The 24,766-nt window shown below is 51.7% G+C and overlaps 1 protein-coding gene across 6 annotated transcripts in view; it reads left to right on the forward strand.

The window, feature by feature from the left end:
• The window catches only part of PIK3CD (phosphatidylinositol-4,5-bisphosphate 3-kinase catalytic subunit delta), a 49,835-nt gene that overhangs the window by 12,693 nt on the left and 12,376 nt on the right, over positions 1-24,766 (forward strand). For 2 of the 6 annotated variants that reach the window (XM_048221714.2, XM_057305166.1), the window contains exons 2-3: positions 8,291-8,409; positions 24,115-24,287. In XM_048221714.2, the coding sequence (XP_048077671.1) occupies positions 24,147-24,287 (141 nt within the window). In that variant the 5' untranslated portion in view covers positions 8,291-8,409; positions 24,115-24,146. Of the gene's footprint in view, positions 1-6,357; positions 6,499-8,290; positions 8,410-14,068; positions 17,312-24,114; positions 24,288-24,766 lie in introns of those variants that run through there. The other 4 variants (XM_026519888.4, XM_057305164.1, XM_057305165.1 and 1 more) reach the window with 4 other exon arrangements.

Raw genomic sequence — 24,766 nt, forward strand, 5'->3', positions numbered from 1 at the left:
GCTCCAGGCAGCTTGAAACCAGGTAGGGTCTCCCTGGAAGATTAGCAGGCAAACCTCCTTTTACCAGGTTTCGGGGGGCTGGCACCCAGCATCCCACACTGGCACCCGAGGCATTGGTGAGCTATCCTTCACCCCATAGTCTCTGCTCCGGGCTCGGGGAGACCCCGCCACTTCGTTTCCCCAGCCTTGCCCGGGGCCAGCCTCCCTAGGTGCCACTCCTTACTCGGGACCAGTGACCTTGCCTGAGCTCCTCCTCCTCCTCCTTTTTAATAAAACAAGCTTTATATTTCACTTCATGTGCACAATTCCTCGGTTTCCCTATATTTACAGAATTGCACAACTGTCACCAGAGTTGATTTTAGGATGTTTTCATCACTCCAAAGAGAAACCTCATACCCATTCACAGTCACTCCCCACTTCTCCCCAGTCTTCCCAGCCCTCGGCGACCATGAGTCTACTTTCTGTCTCTATGAACTTGCCCATTCTGGACATTTCGAGTAAATGAAATCATACAGGATGTGGTCTTTTGTGGCCAGTTTCTTTCACTCAGCTTGTTGCCTCTTCTTTAGAAACATGTCTGACTCATACAGTTACAGTAGAGGAGTTGTTTGTACTGATCATTTACTCTGCCACAAATATTGATGGGGCGTCTGCCGTACTAAGCCTGGAGCAGGTGCGGGGCCACACGGCAAGGAGCACAGCAGCCGCAGATGGTGTATTAGTCATCTGCTGCTGTGTAACAAATGATCCCAACACGTAGCAGCTGAAACAACAAACACTAATTACCATCTGACAGCGGCTGTGGGTCCAGGATCTGGAAGGGGCTGGGGCCGCAGGTGTCTGGAGACGGTCTGTCGGTGGGTCTCAGTGACTGTCCTGCTGATGGCCAGCTATCTCCGTTCCGCCCCCCCCAGGTGGGCTTCTTCACAGAGCAGCGGGGGCGTCCTTACAACATGGTGGCCGGCTTACCTCCTAGAGAGAGATGGGAGAGACCAAGAGCGCAAGGCTAAAGCCCACCGTTTCTGTGAGCCTGATCTTGAAGGGGACCTGCCATCACTCCGCCAGATTCCTTTGGTCACACAGAGCAATCCTGCTATCATGTGGTGGGGGCTGCAAAGAGGTATGAGTACCAAGAGGGGCGAGTGACTGGATATGGTTCATATGGAGAACGGTCCTCCTGTTAGCGAGCTCCCGGCCAGCTCGTTCGTGAAGGGCCCACCGGGCCGCCTCTGAGCGAGCCTTGGGTCAGCCGTGAGTTCTTCGGTTCCATGCTCCGCTCGGGCCTCCCCCGCCTGTCCCCGCTCTGTGTTTGTAACCAGGGGACGGAGCCCGTGTGTGTAAACGTTGTACTTGGTGCCGCCTGATTTATCCACTTCAAACAGGATAATTTTTACAGATGATTTTCCCGGTATTTGTGAATTCCGTGTGCATTTCTATCAAACGGATGAGCCAGCTTTGGGATTTCCTTTCATTCGTGTGTTGACTAGAACCGTCCCCGCGACCCATCCCAGAGGGTTTGACACTTCCCTCCATGGCACGGGGTCGCACCATCTCACAGAAGTCGCTGGAGACACCTTCTTTCCCAGATGGCCCATGAGACTATCTTGAGGGGCTGGATCAGGTCTTGCTAGAAGGGGCAACTGAGCCTCGTACCCTAAAGTAGTTGGAATCTTTGTCGTGAGAAGCGGTTTTAGGTTCAAACGCATTTAGAAGCGTCACGGAGCGGCCGCCAGATCCGTTTCCGGAGTCCCCAGGGTATCTTTCAGGAGCCTTGATGGGTGACTCACACAATGAAAGCCCTGTTGGTCCCATTTACCCCCTTAGTCCCTAATTTCTCCCAGTACGGATTCACAACCGATCTTCCCCACAAACAAGGAATAGCTTTCCTTCTATAAAAGATATAAAGACGTCTAAGACGGGGCACCCTCCCACGGGATCACATTCCGGAACCGGAGAGACCTCAGACTCCAGGAAACGGTGGCAGAACGCACCGTGTCACCGGATGCTCTGCGGCGAGGTCCTGGCTAGGAGCCCCCCTCCAGAGGCTGCCCCCTCGGTGTCTGCCTCTGCTGGCCGAGCTGGGCACTGTGGGAGGGCACCTGCTTTTACAGCTGAGGACACAGTGGTTAGCAGACCCCTTCAAATCCAGATCTAACGCCAGGGCTCATGCTCCTGCCTTCTGCCAGAGAGTTCCTGCAAGCATGAGTGCCTTTGGTATACACTTGAAAGAGGGAGCCCGTGAACACAAGCATCACTTTTTCCCTCTGCTTCTCCCCTCTCCACCCCAGGTCGCAATCTCAAAAAGCCTCAATTAAGGCAGACTTTTGGTCGAAGCCTGGGGAATTGGCCAAAGGAAAAAAGAAAGAAGCTCCAGATTCTAATTAACTTTGCTTTTTAACTACAGATGAGCCACTTTTTGAATTAATGGAGGGTGAGAGTCTGAAAGATTAATGGAAATATGTGAAGATGGCAGGAGGGCAGGGGCCCCAGTTCCTGTAATTAGGCTCCCTCGTCTGTGTGCCTGGAGAGTAAAAAGATCAAGGAGACAAAGCCATGGGGGGATTATGTGAATAACTAGGGAAACTATCTCTCCCCTTTGAGGAGGATTATTTTCCAGAGTCCTCCTGTTTTTCCTAAAAGAATTAAAAGCATTTAGCTGGGTGGGTTTTTTTTTTTTTTCTTGTTAGTTGCATCTTATTTTTACCGACTGTGGCATTCCTGTTCTCAACTCTACTCAGCATCTTATCTGATCACACCTAAAAATGCTGTAGGGCAAGAAGAATAAATTCCGCTCTACCCTTCTAGATTCTTGGCTGAGAATCCCCCACCCTAAGATAAAAAAACAGATTAACAGGAGAAAAACAATTTTAATTACTAAAGGATGGAGCCCCACAAAAGTATGAGATTCAAAGAAGTCACCAGAGCAGGAAGCTTTGTACTTTTTAGACAAAGAAACAATAAATGTATGAAGGATTCACAAGACAGAGGGGTTCGGGCTTGGGGTAGTAAAATGGTGAAGTAACAAGGTTTGCTTATATGGCCTTCTTGGCCCTAAATTCCCTGTCTCTGGTGATAAAGATGCCTTCTGCCCTCCCCATCCCCCCACCCCAGCCCCGCCCCTGTACAGGGAGGGGTACCTTTCACTTTCGAGATTTATCTCCTGCTGTCAGGGGGACAAAGGAGGTTCAGAGTGTCCTTCTCGCACTGCTGTTTCTCAAATACCTTTAATTCAAAATAATCAGTATGCCACAGTGGCATATTTGGGGGTGACATATTCGAAATCCCTACAAAGCAGAGTCAGCTTCTCCCAGCCAAAGGTGAACAGGAAGAGCCCACCAGAATTCCAGGAAGGTTGGTGGTTGGGATATCGGTGGGCAGCTGGGAGAAGCTGACATTTCTTCACTGTGAGCTTACCTGGAGGTGTCAGGAGAGAGGAGGAGGAGTGACTAACGGAGCAGAGAAGTTTCCCTCTTATGGGGTTTTTGATTGTAGCAAAGGGTTCTCATGGGTGGGAGCAGAGGCTCATGTGGCCTGTGCTTGGGAACTTAGAAAGAGGATCCAGTCCTTTGGCTGTAGCAAGTAGAAGGGTGGGAATCTAATTTCTCTATTTACTCGGATTTCCTAAGAGTGGTAAAAACTAATTTATTTAGACCCTCATCTGTATTTCAGAAAGGAGTTAACATACCTGAGCCCCAAATGAGGCAGGAATCGGGGCACTTTGGTGTTCCTTTCCCTCCACCACGCTGAGCACGTCACTCCGTCTCTTCACATGTTTCCCATCTGTGAGAGCAAACGCTTTTCGAGCAATGACTGGACACACCGGGCACTGTTCTAGAGAACTTCCACTCACCTGTAGTCATTCACTTCATTCCCTCCCCAATTATTACGTGACGTGCCTTTCTGGATTTGCGAGGGCAGTTCCAGTACATCGTTCTCATACAGGCAGGATGACTTTCGGTGGCTTCTGCCATTTCAAGGAATGCTGGCTTTTCCTCTGGCCGCCAGAGAAGCCAGTACCTGACACTCCCAGTTTGAACCCCAAGCCATGTCATTGAGCTCCACTGCTGATAATGGACCTCGTCTTTGCACTTGGCTTTCCATGCTGGAAAGAAAGGGAAGGCTGCAGGACTGCGCCCCCAAGGAGAAGGGCGGGCACGGTGAGGTTGGGGGAGTTTAACCCGGCTGTCTGTCTGCCCCTCGAGAATCTGTCCCCAGGCTTGGCGGCATGGGGTCATTATCCTTTCCTGGTTGGGGCTTGTTGAGGATACTACCGACCCCCGGCCAGGACGGCTGTCAGAGAGAACCCTCAGCTCAGTCAGCCTATCTAAGGTCCCGCCGTGACTTCAGGCGGCTTATGTCTCATCCTGGTACTCCACCTCCACCCCACCCCACCCCACCCCCTCCCCTAGGCTCCCGGCCTGTGAGTCAAGGGCAGCTCAGCAGGAGGCCCGCCCTCCACCACCCTGACCTCCTTCGGACTGTCTTCCTCTGCACCGCTCCCTTTCCCAGCTGGGGGTGGGAGGAGTGAAAGGCAAAGAAGCAGCCCCGGGTGCAGCCCTGGGGTGGACGGGGTGGCACGCTGGGCGGTCCCCATCCGGTGGCTCAGGCTCCGCCTTTTCCAGACGTCGTCTGCCAAGTGCACAGCCACGCTGCGCCGCGTGGGTGGCTGGGTGAGGTTCGGTGTGTGAATGTGCGCGATGGATGTGTGTGTGTGTGTGTGTGTGTGTGAGATCTGTGTGTCTGTGTCATCGTGTGTCAGTTTACATAATTGTGTGTGGGAGTGTGTCTTTGTGAAAGGGCCCCCATGTGTGCCTTTGATCTCTGTGTCTGCCTGCGTGTGAGGGAGTCTGTGACTTGGCGTGTGCCTGAGTGTGTGTGTGTGTGTGTGTGTGTGAACGTGTATGGGAGTGTTTGTCTTTGTGAGTGTGTCTGTGACATCCTGGGCTGGGATGCAGAGGGGGCTTGCCTCCTCCCACCCTGAGATGCCAGGGACTCCGGACCCCGGCCCTGACAGGGTTGAGGGGTACTGGAGGTGGGGACACAAAGGTCATCAAGGGTGGCGGGACCCCCTACAACCCGGCCACCCGGTCCTCTCCTCTCAGGCTTCTTCACGATTCCAGGAGCTTAGGGCTGTTTTTCTCCTTTACCTCCTGGGGGGCACTGGGCGACGCTGGAGCCGAGGGAGGCTCTGGGGGCTCGGATGGACGGGTCCTGACCGGGGCGCCTCACCTGGAACAATTGATGCTGGCGGCGACGACCACCAGAATGGTCCTCAAACCACTTTCGTCCACCTGCTGGGACACCCGGGGTGATTCTGAACTCACGCTCCCCTCCTCTTGCGCTCCACGGTGGCAAACCTTTAAGTCTAGGGCTGTGGACCCCAAAGAACATTCTAAGGGACACGGGACACTGTGTGGCAAGAAGCATAGTAGTCCGGTACCAAACCAAGGGGGTTCCGAAGCTAGCCCTGCCGCTGCGTGCGGACTTGTGTGCCTGTGAGGGTGAATTGCTTGCCCTCGGGTTTCTCATTTACAACCCGGGAGAAAACAGCACCCGCCTCGCAGGGGAATGCGTGGATTCACGGGACCCCTGTACGAAGTGCAGGGCGAGGGGGTTACTGCTTTATTGCGCCAACGCCCCGCCAGCGCGCACGTGGTTCATTGTAATGAATGGATGTAGAAGCAAAGGTCCCTAGCAAACCCGTTTACCTTCTGAATCAGACCTGTAAGGGGAACCCCGATTGAAAGGAGGGCCCAGCGGCTGGGGAACAGCCCGCACGCTGGATGGGAGCCTAGAGAGCCCAGGATGGCCAGTTACGCGGGTGACCCCTGCTCCGGATCAGTGACGGAGGTCCAGTGGCCCGTCGATTCTGGTGACTCCCTGGGAAGCAGGGAGGGGACAGCGGTTTGGCGGACCACCAGCCCCGCTCCCTTTGCAAACGGCACTTCTATCCTCCGGTTACGAGGCGGGAGGGGGGTCAGGGCCAGGGTGAGCACGCCGCCCGGTGTCCCGCGGCTGCTGCGGCGCTCCCGGCTCCAGGCGCACACCCCACCGGCCCAGCGGGAGCAGCGGGGGTCGGGGAGGATTTGCAGCGGCGTCCGCGGAGCTCCCCGCGGTCGCGGGCTCTCCGACACTCCGCCTGGCTGGGGCTGCGAGAATTTGCGGACGGTGCCCGCGGCGCGGCGGGCCCTGGCCCCGCCCCCGGCCGGCGCCCCGCCACCGGCCCCGCCCCCCGACCGGCGCCCCGCCCCGGCCCCGCCCCCGACCGGCGCCCCGCCCCCGGCCCCGCCCGCGCCGGCCCGCTGTCCGGGCCCCGCCCCGGGCCGCGCCCCTCCGCCGCTGCCCGGCTCGCCGGCTCCGCGCCGCGGGCCTGCCCTCAGGCCCCCGCGGGCTCGGCGCCGCCGCCGGGAGGCTCGCGTAGCTCCGGGACCCGCCCGCCGCGTCCCCTGGGCAACCGTCTCCAGGGAGATCGGGCCCCGCCCCCGGCACCGACACCCGGTACGGAGCCCACCTGTGCGGGCGTCTGCGGGGTCCCAGTGCCCCCCTGTGCACAACCCGCCCCGCCCAGCGCCGGGCTTTGTCCGCCTGGGGCAATCGGGGTCCAGGGGCGTGGGGGCTGGGGGAGGCGCGCGCGTCCCGGGGCGGACCGGACCCCGCTGGGGAGGCCGAGGCAGGGGGCCGCGCTCGCGTTGTGATTCTCGGGTGGTGGGCTGGTTCATGCTCTCCTCCTCTCCCGATCTCCATGCATCCCTTTTGTGCCTCCGGGGGGCGGGGATCCGGGTGTCCCGCTGCCGCCCTTGATGGGCTGAGCAGGGCCCTCAGCCGGGCTCCGGACGTGGACGCGCCTGTCCAGGGCAAGCTGTTTACTTGACAGAGAGACCCAGCAGTTGCCGTGCGCATCCTCCCCTCCCCCTGTCCCCGATTCGGGACGGAGCATCCTGCGCTGTGTCCATTCCTGGCGTTGCCTCCCAAGCTTTGCCCTTGAACCCAGAGGGCTAGAGGGCGGCCGACCCAGATCCTGAGGTCCTGGGCAGCGTGAGGGCCAGAGCAGAAGACGCACCTTCCTCCGGGAAGAGCCTCCTTCTTGGCCGCCCTCTTGTGAATTCTGCCCCAGCTCCCTGTTTCCTGACCTGAATTCCTGAGGACTGATTCCTTCTTGCTTTCCCTAACTCTTCCTTCCCTCAGCTCCATCAGGCTTTCTGCTTTGTCTTTCCTCGTTTTGAAAGTGCTTTCTCTGTAATCGTGTCTCATTTCCCTGTGACTAAACTGCTGGGTTGTCCCCTTGTTAACTCCATTGGTCAGCAGCGGGAGTTCTTTCTTCCTTAGCTCCTGGCACTGACCTCTCATTTCTCTTGGGAAGCCCTTGCTACCCTCCCCTGGATGCTGAGTGAAGAGACCACCCAAGCCCGTGTTCCTGGGCTCCTGCAGCAGGGTCCATGGGGTGTCCTTCCAGGGATTAGGCTCTCAGCAGTGAGAACTCCAGCCTGGTCCCTGGGAAATGCGTTCGTGGCATGGACACCTTTTCCAACGGCTTCCCAGAACTGGGCTTTTTGCTTATGGAGAAGCAAATGATTTAGGTTTCCTGATCCTCAAGAGCCCTCCCTAGCCTTGCGGGGGGGGGGGGGGTGGGTTCCCCGCTGTGGAGGTAGCTGTGCCCTCGGCCTCGGGTTGGAGAAAGGGGCGGGTCCTACTCATAGAATCCAGCCAGCTGGGCTTCCGGAGCTCAGGTGTCTTCCTGTCTCTGGGGTCAGATTATTTCCAGGAGTGGCCGGCAGTGGGGGGAAAGAAACACCACGGATGCAGTGAGTGGGCAGCCCTCTCCCCACACACCCACCCTTTTCACCTCCAGCAGGCAGGGATGAGTCTTCCTGTATGATGCAATTTAGTACTTGAGTAGGGACCTCAAGTCCAGGAATCTGCTTTTTACAGCCATTGAATGAACTTGAACCCAGGATTGCCACAGATCGTTCTTTTTGACTTCAAAAACTAAACAAAACCAACAAATAACTAAGAATCGCTGAGTTATCTCCATATACATATTCCTGTTTCAGGCTCTGGAAATGCCCTGGTGGTTTGCTTCAGTACCACTGAAGGGAGTGGCACCGACACGGTGGTGAGAAGGGCCCATTCAGCAGAATGTGATTGGTTTGCAAAACGGGAGCCTAGGTGAAACAGTCGCTTTGAGCTAAAGTCTTGTGAGGGAATGCATAGAAGGTTGTGAGAGACTTTCTCTTTTAAAAATTTCATTCTTTCATTCATTCATTCATTCGTTCTTTTTTTTTTCCCCCAGACAGATAAGGAGCTCAGAGTCAGGCAGGGACGGAATGGTGCTCATTGATTCCAAAGCATCTTTGATCTGCCAGACAGAGGGGCCTTTGCTGCTGGTCTTTCTTGGACCATTCCAGAGAGGTAGGTTGGGTGAAGGAGACAAGTGTGTGGGGAAGAAGAGATGTGATTTTGTAGACAGTTTAAGAATTTGAACAGACTCTGTCCTCACTGACCATCCAGCCACAGGAGGAGTTCTCTAACTTCCCATGGAGGACTAGATTACGCAGAGGAAGAGAACGACCCAAGTGTGTACTATGAGCCAACAAGGGGTGGTGAACTAGACCTCGGCCAGCTCCCCAGGAGAGGGGTGCTGCTAGCTGTGAAACGAAGGGGGGCTCTGCTCCCAGGAGCCCTGGAGCTCATTATTACGCTATTTGACCATCAGTCATGGTAGAGTTGGGCCAGCCTATCTGGGGAGAGAAAAACGAAAACATTCTTCCAAAGAGAGTGGATTGAATTCTTATAACTCGGCATTGCTTCTCAAAGAGTCCTTAGGTAGGGACATTCTGTTTCTCCAGAGAGCTGGCAGTCAGTGTATCAGTAAGACAATGCCCCTTGGCATGTCTTGGATGTTCGCTGGGAGATGAATGCAGTCCTTTCATTGTGCAAATGAAGAAACTGAGGCCAGAGACTGACTTTGGCTGAGCGCTGGTTTTGGTGTCTGGGGCTGGCGGGTATGGTTAGCAACCTGCCAGACTGGTAGGCCGCAGTCGCATTTGCAAGCCCTGTGGGTACACAGCCGTGCTCTGGTGGCAGGGCACATTCGTCCTGATCTGGATGCTTGAGCAGCTCCGGTCACTTCTGATAGAAAGGAGCATAGGGTTACAGCCTGGTGTCATCCTTGGAAGCTTCTCCCCGGCTCCACCCCAACCTCATGTTCTCTAGGCCTTCATCAATACTTTCCAAACCTCTTTGTTAGTGTGGCTCTCTTTAAAAAGATCAAGATATTAAAAACAATTTTTTTAAAGATTTATTTATTTATTAGATGGAGAGACAGTCAGCGAGAGAGGGAACACAAGCAGGGGGAGTGGGAGAGGAAGAAGCAGGCTCCCAGTGGAGGAGCCTGATGTGGGGCTCGATCCCAGAATGCTGGGATCACGCCCTGAGCCGAAGGCAGACGCTTAACGACTGCACTACCCAGGGGCCTCTAAAACTAGAATTTTGACCTATAGAGTAGATAAAAGCAGAGTGACCTGTGGTCCAGGGAGAGACTGGCCTAGGACTTCCGCTCAGCACCCTGTCCCACTTCTGCCACCCTCTGAAGACCTTGGGGTGCTTCTATGGAACCCCAGGGCCCCCTGGAACATAGTAAAAAACCATGAATGGTGCAGACCTCTGTTGGGGGATTAGAGTTTCTTCTGCTCACCTGTTTACACATCTATTTACAATTCTTGATTCTTCCTCTCTCTTTTTTTTTTAAAGATTTTTATTCATTTATCTGATAGAGAGAGCACAGGCACAAGCAGGGGGAGCAGCAGGCAGAGGGAGAGGGAGAAGGAGAAGCAGGCTCCCTGCCGAGCAGGGAGCCCGATGTGGGACTCGATCCCAGGACCCTGAGATCATGACCTGAGCTGAAGGCAGACAGACACTTAACGGACTGAGCCACCCAGGCGCCCCTCTTTTTTTTTTTTTTCTTAAGATTTATTTATTTACTTGAGAGAGAGAGAGCACGGGGGAGGGACAGAGGAAGAGGAAGAGAGAGAATCCCAAGCAGACTCCTCGCTGATGCAGAGCCTGATGCAGGGCTTGATCTCACGACCCCGAAATCATGCCCTGAGCTAGAACCAATAGTCGTATGCTTAATGAACTGAGCCACCCAGATGCCCCAACAGTATCTTGATTCTTGTTTCAGCAGATGCCTTTTAATAATTTTTAACCCTCATATGTTTTTATTTGTTAAAAAACACCCATTTAGGGGCGCCTGGGTGGCTCAGTTGGTTAACCGACTGCCTTTGGCTCAGGTCACGATCCCGGAGTCCCAGGATCAAGTCCCGCATCGGGCTCCCTGCTCAGCAGGGAGTCTGCTTCTCCCACTGACCCTCCTGCCTCTCGTGTTCTCTCACTCTCTCTCTTTCTCAAATAAATAAATAAAATCTTAAAAAAACCCCAAACAACCACCCATTTACTTTTGAAAGTTCACAAAACATTAGCATAATCTACCCTCCCTTACCCCCCAGAGAACCACTGTTTCCTTGATGGAATGTCCTCCCTCAAATGCCCCAGAAAGCCTCCTATGTGCCTATCTTTGGAAACTTGATTTTTATGTATTGTTAAATATCATTATGAACTTCCATGAAAACATAACTAATTGAATGCGTATGTTTCTCCTGGCTCTGTTTCAAAAGTCCGCTAACATGAGAGTAAAGGAATAAAAAAGGACTAAATCCTTAAGAAAACAGAAAAGAAAGTGATTGAGGAGGAGGAGGAGGAGTGAGCAAATACTTTGAGAGACAGAAAGCAGGTCAGTAAAAGAGATGCAAAGCTTAGAATCTTGTGTGTTCCGTGCCATGGTGGAGGAAGGCTGGTGTGTTTAAGGGCCCACCAAAGACTCAAGAGTGGGAGCTACAGTGTTCCTGATGATGGGCTGCAGGGTGGGCTGGAAGCAGGAAGATTGATTGGAGGTGTATGTAGGAGCAATAGACCCCTCTCTCAGCCCACATAGTCAGGTGGCTCCCTCCTCCATCCCAGAAGAGGATGCCTGTTTTCCCAGAGGCATTCCTGAACCACAGCAGCTCAGGCCCAGCCTGGGGTGAAAGGAGGCTGTCTGGGGAGCAACCGAGGGCAAGAGGCACTGTATTGAGAACAGAAAGATGCAGTGAAAGTTTGTATACTGAACAGGGAGATCCTTTCTTGGTTGGCTTCCAGAACACGGCAGCCTAGTTTATACCCCTCTCCGGTCAGGGCCTCGAAGAACTTCTCTCTGAGGAAATTGAGCTCACAAGAAAAAATGACCCTCAAATACTGACATTGAAGGAACCCTCTTGGAAAGCTAGTTTGCTACTTTGTCATTTCACAGCGATGCCTGCCAAGCAACTTGGCCTTACCAGTGCACAAATAGCTTTGAGTGCCTCCGTCTTAAGTTTGGATGGGCAGCTATGGATCCTTCCACATAGAACGAAGCCTCTCGCATGAAAGACAGAGACCCAAACAAACAGAAAAAAGGGAGTCAGAAGTCATAAACATGGTTGTTTAAAAATAGGAATACTCATGGAACAATAATAAGCTCTTGGATATAAAAACTATGATAGTAGAGGTGCCTGGCTGGCTCAGTCCATAGAGCGTGTGACTCTTGATCTCAGGGCTGTGAGTTCGAGCCCCATGTTGGGTGTAGAGATTACTTAAAAATTAAATGTTAAAAAAAAAAAAATGAATAGGAGAAGCAAAAATGTCAATAGAATAGAGCTGGAGATTGAAAAGTAAATCTCTAGAACGTGGAGCAAAAAGACTTGAGAGATGGAAAATAGGAAAGAAAATACAAGAAAACGGAGAATCAGTTTGGGAAGCCTGATGTCCACCTCACAGGAACTCAAGACAAAGAGAAAAATGAAGAAGGGAAAGTTATCAAAGTACAGGAAGAAAATTCTAGAGGTGAAGGAGTTTCTACATGAAGAGTCTCTGAGTAGTACTCAACAATGAATAATAAAAGACATACTATATAAAAGTAAAGTATGGGGGCGCCTGGGTGGCACAGCAGTTAAGCATCTGCCTTCGGCTCAGGGCGTGATCCCGGCGTTACAGGATCGAGCCCCACATCAGGCTCCTCCGCTATGAGCCTGCTTCTTCCTCTCCCATTCCCCCTGCTTGTGTTCCCTCTCTCGCTGGCTGTCTCTATCTCTGTCAAGTAAATAAATAAAATCTTAAAAAAAAAAAAAAAGTAAAGCATGTACTACAGGACATCATCACAAACTTCAAAACTCCAGAGACAGAAATTGCCGAAAGCCAACCAAGAGGAAAGGGACCACATCTAGGTCCGGTAAAAGAATGGCACCGCACTTCACAAAAGCAACACCAGAAGCTACAAGACAAAGGAGGAACTCCTTCAAATTTCCAAGGGAAATTAATTCCTGAGCAAGAATTCTGTAATTGTCATTCAGGCAAAATAATAGAATAAAGGCACCTTTGTAGATGAGAATTTCCCAAAGCTCCGTGTGTGTGCACGCACGCATGCACACACACCTTTGTATCGCTATTCAAGGAAACTAGTGGAGGTTGTGCTCTCCGAAAATGAGAGTAAACTAAGAAAGAGGAACAAGTGATACAATATGTAATTGTTTCTTGTTCTCATTTGGCTCCGTTTCCAAATGGCTTTCAGTATTTCAGCTGTTACCTTACTTTGAGTTTTGTGAGTGCGGAGAAAAAAACCCAAACACCTACCCCACCATGGGAACTGAAAAGAACTGACTTCAAGCTTTCCCTGTTGCCGGGACCTGTGACCTAGACTCCACGGATGAGATGTACCGATGCTGTGTTTTGACAGAGGAGAAGGATGAAGCATGTGCTGTCTCCATGGTTACGGCAGTGGCAGCAGTGATGGGCTGCAAGGTCAACTTGTTGGGGCAGAGGTGCAAACTGGCATTCAGGATTCAGTGGCAGGAGAGGTCATTTCGCCATCAGACGTGCATCATGGAATCCAGTGTCCTAAGTTCTGTTTCTTTTTTTTTTTGTTCAACTTTTCTGTTTTTCCTGGAGTTGATAAGCACCTCATCTCTTTATTTGCTATGCTTGCAATGTCCTCATCACCGATTCTTCCTCAAACTCTCCAACAGAACTGTAAAACTCCTCACAGTGCAGCAAATAAGCCAAATAATCTGTCAGCAACTTTTCTGCTTAATCAGTGGGAGTCGGCTCCTTTACTTGCAACCAAGAACCGTGACTGGGAGAGAGAATGGTGAGGAGAATTCCCACAGTAATGGTGAAGCTGCACAGCTCTTCTAGGGATCAGCCAGGCGAGTTGGGAGCAGTAGGGCTGAGGGCCCCAGGAGGAACATCTGCAAGAAAAAAAATGAAGCTGATGGACTATCTGACATATTTGCCATATTAGGAAGAGCTTTATAGATCTGTTAAAGAGTGAGGAAGTTTCTATGTACGTATCTGTACATAGAAAACAAAGGAATTATATTTGTACATAGAAAATGAAGCAAATTATAAGTGAGGCAACTATTAACTGTAAAAATAACAAAGAGTGGAACGAGAAAGGGAATGAAACCAGAGTATACTATGTGGTTGGGTGTTGAACCGTATTTATGTAGTCATAATAACGGAAGCACTCAAGTTTTGGGTTTTTTTAAAGATTTTATTTATTTACTTGAGAGAGAGGGAGAGGGAGAAGCAGACTCCCCACTGAGCAGAGAGCCCAACGCAGGGCTCGATCCCAGGACATTGAGATCGCGACCCAAGCCAAAGGCAGATGCCCAACCGACTAAGCCACCCAGGCGCCCTCAAGCTTGATTAACAAAAAAATTATCACCTAGCTGTTCAGAAGATGGGGGAGAGGATTTGTGTGTGTGTGCAGGGAGACACAAACTCATCTCCTGAGATCAGAAGTTAAAAGTTGAAAATCGAGAAATATCCATCTAAATCGATTATTTAGAAAATTTTAGATAAATACCCAAAGAAACGACTGCAGTCGGCAGTGGGGAGTGGTAGGGTGTGCAGGGCAGGAGGCTGCTACCTTTTTTTTGCTGCAAACAGTTTAGCTCTAATTAATTTTTTTAAAATTTTTTTTTTAAAGATTTTATTTATTTATTTGACAGAGACAGAGACAGCCAGCGGGAGAGGGAACACAAGCAGGGGGAGCGGGAGAGGAAGAAGCAGGCTCATAGCGGAGGAGCCTGATGTGGGGCTCGATCCCATAACGCCAGGATCACGCCCTGAGCCGAAGGCAGACGCTTAACCACTGTGCCACCCAGGCGCCCCAGCTCTAATTAATTTTTAAAACCATGTGCTTCCCTAATTTTCATAGATAACAAAATTTTGAAGTCACTATTACAGCATGCGTATCCACCCATGTTATAGCTGTTTTCATTCTCTCTATGCGTTCTGAAATGTTTTATCCACAAACAGATGTTGCCATGGCAAACGGGGGGGCACTTTTTTGTTCCATTTCATGGGGGGACTATTTGCCGTGCTCTGTGCTGTATGCGGGTGCCATTGTAAGGACTGTCTTCACTCCTATTAAGTTAATTATCAGAATTTCCCTGTTATTTTTGATTTTCCACTTTCGTGAATACCGCAAATGAATATTTTTGTAAATACAGCTTTTTTAAAAAAGATTTTATTTATTTATTTGAGACAGAGTGAGGGAGAGCACAGAGAGAGAAGCAGTCTCCCTGCTGAGGGGGGAGCCTGATGTGGGGCTCGATCCCAGGACTCTAAGATCATGACCCGAGCCGAAGGCAGACCCTTCACTGACTGAGCCACCCAGGTGCCCCCCCTTTTTATTTTGCATTGCTTCCGTCGGGCAATTCCCGAGTTCCCCAAATTACCAGACCTGAGACCATGGATCTTTCTCTTGATTCTGGTGGGTAGTGTCAGGGGATTTTCCGCTTGGGCACCGGCCCATGGCCTCCCTGGGTGGGCCATGAACTGAACATCAAAGGAGATAGCTGGGATAGAATTTTTTTTGGTAGGATAGTTGGCTCATTTTTCTGATGACAGAAGTCAGGAGTCTCTCTCTCTCTCCCTCTCGCCCTCTCTCTCTCTTTTTTTATAGAAGAGAATTTCCAGAGACCTTTGCCTCTCATTCTTCGATGCCTTTTGTCTATTTGGTTTTCCTCCACTGAGGATTTTTTTTTCATTTTTAAATATTCAAAATAAAAAGTTACCCTTCTATTAAATAATATGGCTTCAAGGGAGACACATTTAAAATGGGAGAGAGTATGGGACGCCTGGGTGGCTCGGTCGGTGAAGCATCTGCCTTTGGCTCAGGTCATGGTCCCAGGGTCCTGGAATCGAGCCCCGTGTCGGGCTCCCCCCTCGGCAGGGAGCCTGCTTCTCCGTCTCCCTCTGCCTCTGCTCGCTGCGCTTGTACTCCCTCGCAAATAAATAAATGAAATCTTTTACAAAAAATGGTAGAGAGTAAAAAGAAGAAGAAACAAAGAAAGAACAGAGGGAGGCAGCGCAGATAGAAAAGGAGTAAGGCAGCCCATGTCCTCAGCTTACATCGGGACGCCTTTTGCAGGATTTCATGTCACTTTGTTATTTCGTCCATCCTCGGCTTTCACCCCTCCCATCTTTTTCCTCCTGTGGCAGGAGCTTGGGGTGTCAGACCACCCTCCAGACGAGCCCTTCCTTCCTAGTCCTGGGCAAGGTTTGGGGGATGTCCTCCTGGGCTGGCCTCTGCCTTCTGGAGATTTCCCTCCCATTCCCTTTCCGGAGGCGGGTTCCTCCTCCACCTGACCGGTGCTGGACAGCAGCTTCGCAGCAGAGGGCTGCCGGGGCCGCCCGCATGGCAAAGGCGTCCCCTTCGCTGTGGCTGCCGTTCCTCTGCTGCGGTGCGGAGACTCTGCCCTACAAACGGGGTGGGGGGGGTGGCGCCAGGACGAGGATGCTGTGGCTCCCGGGTCTCCGGGGGGGACACACTGACGCGGGTCTCAAGAAAGGTTCTGTGTTCTGGGAGAACAGCTCACCTACCCTAAAACTGCACCTGTTGGGGGGACCCTAGACCAGTCCGTGTTCAGTCTGGTCTGTAGCTTCAGTTCTTTGTCATGAAGGTTCTTACGGACAGGGAGTTCCAAGGGGGGGTGCTGGAATGCCTGTTTCTCAGCTGTTAAGAGCAAAGGATTGGGGGTTTGGTGGCAGGGAGGGCCCAAGTTTTCCCTCATCAGTCTCGCCCTGCCAGCTCTTGCCTGGGCCCTGGCCTAATTCTTTCCCACCTCATTCTTGCCTCCCTCACTTCCATTTACCTCACCGCAGTCAAAGCAATTTTTGTCGAGCATAAAGTCAGGCCCTATCGGATCTCCTGCTTAAAACCCTCCAGTGGCTTCCCACTGCAGTGATAACAAAATCTGGCTCCACACTGTGGCTACGAAGCCCCTGCAGGGTCGGCCTCACTGCCTCTCCCAGTCATCTCCCCTCTGGGTCCTTGACTCCAGCTACCTGGTCTCCTGCCTCAGGGCCTTTGCACTTCCTGTTCCAGCTGCCTGAACCCTATTTCATGGATCTTTGCCTGTTCTTTTCATCCTTTGGGTCTCAGCTCCAATACGATCTCGCTTGAGCACCGTCCTCTGACCTACCATCCAGAAGAGACCCTTTCTCCCCGCAAGCCTGTTTTATTCCATTCCAACTCTTATCTGAAGTCATTTTGTGTATTTGTTTTTCTTTTTCTTTTCTTGATTTCCTCCTGTTAGACTAAAAACTCTGTAGGATCAGGGATGGTGCCTGTCCCATTCCCGATGGGCACATTCCCTGATGCTCAAATCGATTTTTGCTGAATGAATGAATGAACAGGACTTACAGCCTGCAGCCTCCTGGGCACCCCCACCCCCCGCCCCAGGGTCTCCAGGAGGATGTGGTTATTGAATGATCTCTGGGCTTTCCCTGGATGCCAGAGCAGGGTGTGGTTTCTAGAAAGCTCCTTTAAGGCAAATATCCAGGAGCTCCCCTGGGAAGTGGGGCCTCTGGGTAAAGCACCTTTGGAATTCACCTCTGAAGTGCCCACGTTGCCCACGTGCACCCACTTTCCACATAAGTTAGGCAACAGGAAAAGCATCCACTTCATTCTCCATGGAAGAGAGGCTGGGAAACAGAACGTTTATTGGAAGGACTTTTTGAGGCTGAGAAGCACCTGAAATCAGCCCAGGTCAGGAGGCCTGACTGGACTGTGCTCTGTCCGGCCTGCTGCAGAAGGCCAGCCCACGTGGCTCCCCGTCCCTTGTCCCGGTGGCTGCTGGTCTCGTATCCTCCCAGCCTGGGTCGATGGCAGATACTGGATAATGTGTGTAACCACCTTCGAGATGTTTCTGAGACTCGAGCTATTGGGGTGGTAAGTTTCAGCTCTGAAATTCGGGTTTTGAACAGCTGTTTTGTCCTAGAGTTCCGAGAACAGGAGCATTTCTCTATCTCTATAGCTGAACACATAGCAGTGACCCAGGGGGACCTTTAGACTCTCGCTCTAGAGTAACAGGTGAAGTTGCAGGGCCTGTCTTGCTCAGGACGCCCTCAGGGAGGAGGACGGTGTTTATTGCTCAGATAAGCAGGATAGAACTTCCCTGCTCGCTGCTGCTTGTCCCCTGCACTGAGCCGCCTGAGAGTGACTCACGTGTTCCATTGGGAAGCTGATCCCCAGGGCATGTGACTCTAGCCCCAAAAAGCCTGTCTTTACGTTGACAAATGCTGGGCTGCGGCTCCTACTCAGGGGCGGCCACACTTGCGATGGCCACGAGAAAGATGTGGAACCCTAGCCGACCCAGGAGACAGACACCAGCTCACAGCCCCAACACAGTGGAACCTCAAAGAAACGAGAGGGAGGCTTCAGGGGTCCCGAGCGTGGCACAAGCCACCAGCGGCAGGTCTGCCAGCCCAGGGGGACTAGTAATGGGCCGCTGCCTCATTCCCAGTCTAGAGGAAGCGCTGTGGCTCTGGGATGCTACATCCCTTGCTTGCCCTCTTCTCTTAGAAATAAATTAGGACCCTAGGCACACCTGGGTGGCTCAGGCGGTTAAGCGTCTGACTCTTGATTTGGGCTCAGGTCTTGATCTCAAGGTTGTGAGATCGAGCCCCGCGTTGGGCTCCACACTGGGAGTGGAGCCTGATTAAGATTCCTTCTCTCCCTCTGCCCCTTCTCTCCCCTTCCCCCCGACTTAAAAAAAAATAAAAATAAACCAGTTTAAAAAAAAAAAAAAAGATATTCAGGCCCTTGAAACACCCCGTGCTGCTGGCCGGGAAGGATGGAGGAACGTACACGCTTTTGCAAACTCCTGGGAGGAGCTCCCCTGTGGGCTGCTCGGGACTCAGACACCCACAGCCGGAGGAGCTGGGCTCTGGCCTCGGCCGGAGGAAGCCGTCCAGCTGGGCGCGTGTCGGAACAGCTGGCAGAGGGATGGCGCCCCCGGGACGGAGCCCCGCAGCTGGGATTGCCCTGCCATCCTCCAGCTGTTCTGTGGATCACGCTGGCCTGAGTGGGGAGGTACGAGGGACTGTGCTCCTTCTTGTCCAGTTTCTTTGCTATTTTATTAATGGTTCAGATGGAGACAGACAGGGAAGTTGACCTTGAGTCTGGCTGACTCAGAGCAAGGAAGGATGGCTCACAGTTCATCTTTGGTTGATGCCTTTCACGCCTTCAGGTGGTCCTGGCCCTCCCTCACCCTCTGTCTCCAGGCCCGCTCACGTGTCTCTGTGGGTAGCCTACTGACCCCCAGTTATCCCTGGGGAACCGCAAAGACCTCTCCCCTGAGCTCCGCACTTGGGGCTGCTCTTCGGCTGTCTCCACGGTGATATTCACCGAGCAGCCCAGATGCTCTGTGTCTGCAACGGACCGCTTGCCGTCTTGTTGCCGCCAGATCTGTTTCTCCCTCACTCTTCCCCATTCAGTGTCTCCCCACCACCCCTCCAGTCTCCCAAGCCCGCAGCTGGCTGTCATCCTTACTTCTTCCGCACGACCCCCCATCTCATCTGCCAAGCTCCTAAAGACACCCTGATTCCCGCCTTTCTCATCCCCAGGGGCACGAGCCCCCCACCCCCACTGCCCGTGGGCATGCTCGCTTCTCTACAGTCCTTCCACACTGAGCCACCAGCATCGTTTTGGATGCAAATCGGGTCCCATGGCTCCTTCGCGAAGACTGCCCATCACACTTCAAGTCTCGCCTGTGAAGGCTCCACAGGCCTTGGTCCCTGCTGACCTCTTCAACCCATCTCATCCCATGTCCTCCCCCCCCGCCCCTCCCATACGCTCCAGTGGCAATGGCCTGCCTTCCGTCCACGCTGGCCATGACTGGCCCACTCTGGTTCTCTGCTCCAGTGTCCTCTTCTCAGAGGGGCTCTTCCCGGCCTCCCCCCAGGGTGGAGGCTGCTCTCCATTACATCACCACGTGGCATGCTGTCTTTACCATGTCGCTATCATTGTGATCATTCTTCCTGCTTACTCTGGGCTCGGGTATTACTGTCTCCCCCTTGCACCACTCCTGGCACTTAATAAATAGTAGTGTAAACTCGTATATCTCAGACTGAGTCATATGTACAAGACATCAAATCCAGTAATACATGGGTGCCAATTATTTCCATGAGATGAAATCACCAACAGGGATTGGGAATTTCTGCATTCAGATTCAGGAGATCCATTGGGAGAACCTGCCTTCCTGGGAGAAATAGCTAGAAGGTTGGCGGCCAGTGAGCTCAGTGATATGACCGCTGAAGAACTTTCTCAGGGGAAGAGGCTGATACGCTTTTATTAGGCTAAGCAAAGGGAGTGTGGTACCCAGAACATTCTACAGTTGGCCTGTCAGGCCCCATTCACATCATCTTGTTTTCGCGGGGTATCGAACTTTGGCAAGAGTCTAAAAACTGTGTTGTAGGGAGAACAGTGAGAGGTAGTAAGGCCATCGTTCAGCAGAAAGAGCCATCAGATGACAGACAGCTCTCGGTGCCTCTAGATGACAACATAAAGATCAGGGTTGGCTCCTAGCAGCAGGCCAATTTCCAAGGAAAGAACTTTCTAAACCACAGAAGCTTCCTAAAATGGAACTTACAGCTGCAAGTGACAAAAAAAAAACAAAACAAAAACCAACTCAAACTGCTCAAGTTAAAAAAAAAAAAAAGTGGGGGGAGGGGAGAAAGGGGGATTTTTTTTGGCTGATAGAACTGAAAAGTCCAGGGATAGAGTGTAGCATCAGGCATGCCTGGATCCAGGGACTCAAAGGATGTCTTCAGGACCCACCACTCGACGCTGAGCTCTGCTCTCCTTCATGGTGCTCGTTTCTCAGGTTTCACCCCTAAGTGCAGCAGGCAGTGGTCACCAGCAGCTCGAGGGGGATCTTCTCTCTTTTCCGCTACCCCAGGAGGCAGTACCCAAAGAAGTCCAGATGTGAGAACGCACTGCACTGACTTGCCATTCTCATGTTCATGCTGGAATCACTGTGGCCCGCAGAGGACACACAGTGATGGGCGGCGCCCAAGCCCCCTTCCTGGTTCCTATCCAATCCCTGTGGCCGGGGACGGGGGGGGGGGGGGGGGGGAGAATTCAGGGCTCTGATTGGCTGGTCCTGAGGCTCCAGCCATGCTAGTGGCCAGGAGTGAAGTCACTCGGCTCTACCACTTGGACTGAGGGTGTGTTGAGTTTGTGAAAAGTCCACAGCTTCCGGATCAAGAAACTGAAAATGACCAGCCCCCGAAGCCCCTCGCACCCCTTTCCCCTGGGGTAACTGCCCTCCTTCTGGGGTCACCCCTGTGTGTCTCTTCCTCAGCCAATACAGATGAGCTCTGCCTGTGTTCTCTGGGTAATGAGAATGGGGAGCACGCACTCTTTTGTGCCTGACTTCTGTTCAGCCTCGGGTTGACGAGATTCGTTTATACTGTTGTCTGTATTTGGAGATCATTCATTCTCATTGCTATGTAACATTCCTTTGGGAAAAGAGACCATCATTTATTTCTCCATTATACTGCTGATGCGCCTTTGGGCAGTTTCCAGTTTGGGGCTCTTAGGAATAGCAGTGCTGTCGACACTCTGGTTTGTGTTTCTCCTTGCACGTGAACTCATGTTTCTGGCGAGTGTATACCTAGGCGTGCAATTAACTGCTGGGTCAGAGGGCACCACGTGCTCCGTGTTAGTAGATGCTGCCAAGTGTAGGTACTTTGCAAAGCGGTTGTACCCATCTGCATTCTTGGAGCAGGTCTAAAGTCCCTGGATGAGTTGGCATCTTTGTCCCACACATGGCAGAGTGATGAGTCTGAGCTTTATAGAGAGCTGGGGCTTGTGAGCAGCCGCACCTGGGTTCTGGGCCCACACACAGAGAGAGAGGGTTTCTGCTTCCTCCTGTCGCATCTCTGGCATTTGCTTATGTCCTGCCCGCACCATCCTGGGTCTTCCTTCCCCCGGCATGAGGTTTGTACGTGAAAGTATGTCCGTGCATCCCAGAAGGGTGAGCGTAGTCGAAGGCTGCATTCCACAGCACTGAAGGGCAGAAGAGCAACGGGGGGGCATTTGTCTCAGGCGCCGTCCCTTTGGCTGGCGTCCCAAGGAGCTGATGCTACATGTGCTCTTCTTGGCCTCGGGATCGAGTGGCCGAAGGTGCCCCTGACTTCCCGAGTGCGGCCAAAGCACATTTAGCATGGTAAGTGGCTTCTCGAGGATTCCTGCCTGCCCCCCACACTTTGAATCAAAAGGAAAGCCTTTGGCCTGGCCATTCTCAGAAAGAGGAACCCAAAGTAGGATGTGGTTTTACAATCAGAGGAAGTGGATCCCAGCAGTGGTAACATGGTCGCACCAGCGTGATGCGCGTGTCCTGCTGCTCCGAGCAAACTCTGCATCCCCCCCTTCTGCAGGCTGAGGTCTGGGCCCTGTTGGCAGAGCCCCCAAAAGAATCTCTCTCGTCAGCTAAACAATCCCTTTCAATTATTTTTCAAAGTCAATTAAATCTAGGAGGATGTGACCCTAGGGTAGGGAACTCCTTTTCGAAAGAATAAAAACCATAAAACATAAAGGACGATATTTGACTACATCAGCGTTACAAACTTTTCCTCCCCAAAAAGGCACCATAAACAAAGTGAAAAGATGAGTTGGACCAAAAGAAGATATTTCCAACTCATTTAATCAACAGAGGAATCTAGAGTATATTTTAAAAAACCCTATAAACCAATAAGAAAAAGACAACCCCCGCAGGAAAAAAGTGGGCAAAATTTATAAGCAGGCTATTTGCAGAAGATAAACATTTTATGGCTAATCAAGGAAATGCAAATTAAAACGACAAAAGAGCATTCCGTGGCCGTCAGATTGGCAGAAACGAGTGAATCGGACGATAGCAAGGGCTGACGGAGGTGCGGGATCAGCGGCGGACAGCGCCCGTGCCCTTGCGAACGGGCCCACTGGCTTCCTTCACTAAAGCTCAGGTTGTTCTGGCTGTCAGAGGTTGTGGCCGTGATCCGACAGTTCCCCTGGACAGCCCCTGCCACGCGTCGCTCTAGAGTACTTGGAAATGCGGACAGTGATGGAGGAACAACATTTCTAAGCATTTTCTCTCATTTTGATGCATTCAAATGTAAGAGTGGATACTCAGCTCATTTCTTGGAAAACTTTTCGGTGTATTTGGAACAACTTGAGTCCATGGCCCTCCTTTTTCATCTGTAAAGTGTATGACATCAACATACAGATGAGGTATTTCTGATGGAAATCTAGTATCCAAGCGGCCAGTGCTCTAAGTGAAAACGCACACCAGATTTCAAAGACTTCGTGCCCCCAAAAGAATGCGAAATAACTTCTTCGTAATCTTGCCACGTTGATGGACATTTTGAAATGACTATATTTTGGATATATTGCATTAAACAAAATAGGAGACTAAAAGTATTTCTCTTTTTACTTCTATGGAGTGTGGCTACTGGCAACTTTGACATCAGGCATGTGTTCGCGCTGTATTTCTTTGGACGACACTCATCCCAGCTCCGCATACACACGAAGTGAGGTGTGTAAGGATGTACATTGTAGCGTTGTTTGTAATAACCAAAAGAGTAGAAACAAACCCCGAGGTTCATCAACAAGAGAAGGAGTAAATAAATTGTGGTTTATTGACCCAGCGACACAGCACAGGAGTTACTGTGAAGGAGCGGGCACTCCGTGTATCGGCGGGGAGTGTGGATTGCAGCTTGCAGAAGACTCAAAGTTTGAAACCATGCAGGAATACTGGGAATTGTTCGTGGATACATATTAGTATAATCAAAGTATAAAAACATGCATGGAAATTACAAACAACCAGAATGCAGATGGTGGTAACCCGGAGAGGGGGAGATACTCAAAAGACCCTGAATTGTGTCTATAGCATTTTGTTACTGAGGTCTGGGGAGGCCTGAGGGCGTCTGGTGTGATTGAGCTATTTCAACAAATTGTTTGATGGCAAAGCCATTTGTAAGCCACTTTGATCTCTGGTTAGAAAGTTTCCAAGAGTGGCACCTGGGTAGCTCAGTTGGTTAGCATCTGCCTTCAGCTCAGGTCATGATCCCAGGGTCCTGGAATGGAACCCCACATCAGGCTGCCTGCTCAGCGGGGAGCCTACTTTTCCCTCTCCCTCTGCCTGCTGCTCCCCTTGCCTGTGCTCTGTCAAATAAATAAATAAAATCTTAAGAAAGAGAGAGAGGGAGGGAGGGAAGGAGGAAGGGTGGGAAAGAAAGGAAAGGAGAGGAGAGGAGAGGAGAGGAAAGGAAGGGAAAGGGAAGGAAGGGAGAGTGAGTTTCCAAGAACTGCAGCCTTTGGTCCTTCTCAAGTCCTGGGTTGTCTGACCAGCGACCCTACTATCCCTACCTCTGTCTGCCAGCTGGTGGCCGTGGCGGGGTCTCCCACATGTGTGTGCTTCTGAGAAAAAATGATTTGGAATGGGTCTTTGGGTGTCTTAAATTTGGGCCACTGTGGTGAGGGATGCAGGGTGTGATGAGAGGTGAGGTGGGGTCTGGGGGGCAGCAGGAGCCATGAGCCACCCCAGGCAGGACTGGGCCCAGAGGGAGGCGAGCTTTGGGCGCCCGCGGGAGAGACTCCTTCCCAAACCTTCTGCCGCCAAAGGTCCTGACATTCTGTTTTCCAGAGGATCCTTTCAGAGGATTCATCCAGCACACTTGGGATGGTTCATTTTGCCTTTCCTTCCTTTTTAGGACAACCGGGGTCTGAGAAGTGAAAGAACAGGATGCCCCCTGGGGTTGACTGCCCCATGGAATTCTGGACCAAGGAGGAGAATCAGAGTGTGGCCGTTGACTTCCTGTTGCCCACGGGGGTCTATCTGAACTTCCCTGTGTCCCGGAATGCCAACCTCAGCACCATCAAGAAGGTACGATCTTGACCTTCGAGCTGGGAACATGGAGGGAAAGACAAACAGACGCTCAGGCTCAGATTTGAGATCCTATAAAACAAATTTCAAAAGATAAATAATATCTAAAATTGTTGACAAGCTTACAGTTAGAGCCCAGCTAGCATTTTGAATTCAGCTCCCCCCTTTATCAGGGCAGGATTAAACTCACTAGATTCCAGTGGGAGCCTGGGGTGGGGTTCCCATGGTGGCTTTTCCTTCTCTCCATGACTCTGCTATCATTTCTGGAACCGATCCCCAGCCCCGGCCACTTTAAAGAGTCTTATCAGTCTTTTCTCTGTAGAGCTGTCATCATAGTAAACATCATCTTTGGAAATAGTTTTGGGTTTTGCTGAATAATTTTCAGGGAGGATTACTGAGTCAAAGGGTTAGACATCTGGAAAGTATTTGGCAGAGATTGGCTTGTGATCTTGCTTGTCCCACTTGCGAAGTGTGGGATT

The sequence above is a fragment of the Ursus arctos genome, unplaced genomic scaffold, assembly GCF_023065955.2.
Source record: "Ursus arctos isolate Adak ecotype North America unplaced genomic scaffold, UrsArc2.0 scaffold_32, whole genome shotgun sequence".
Classification (NCBI taxonomy): Eukaryota; Metazoa; Chordata; class Mammalia; order Carnivora; family Ursidae; genus Ursus; species Ursus arctos.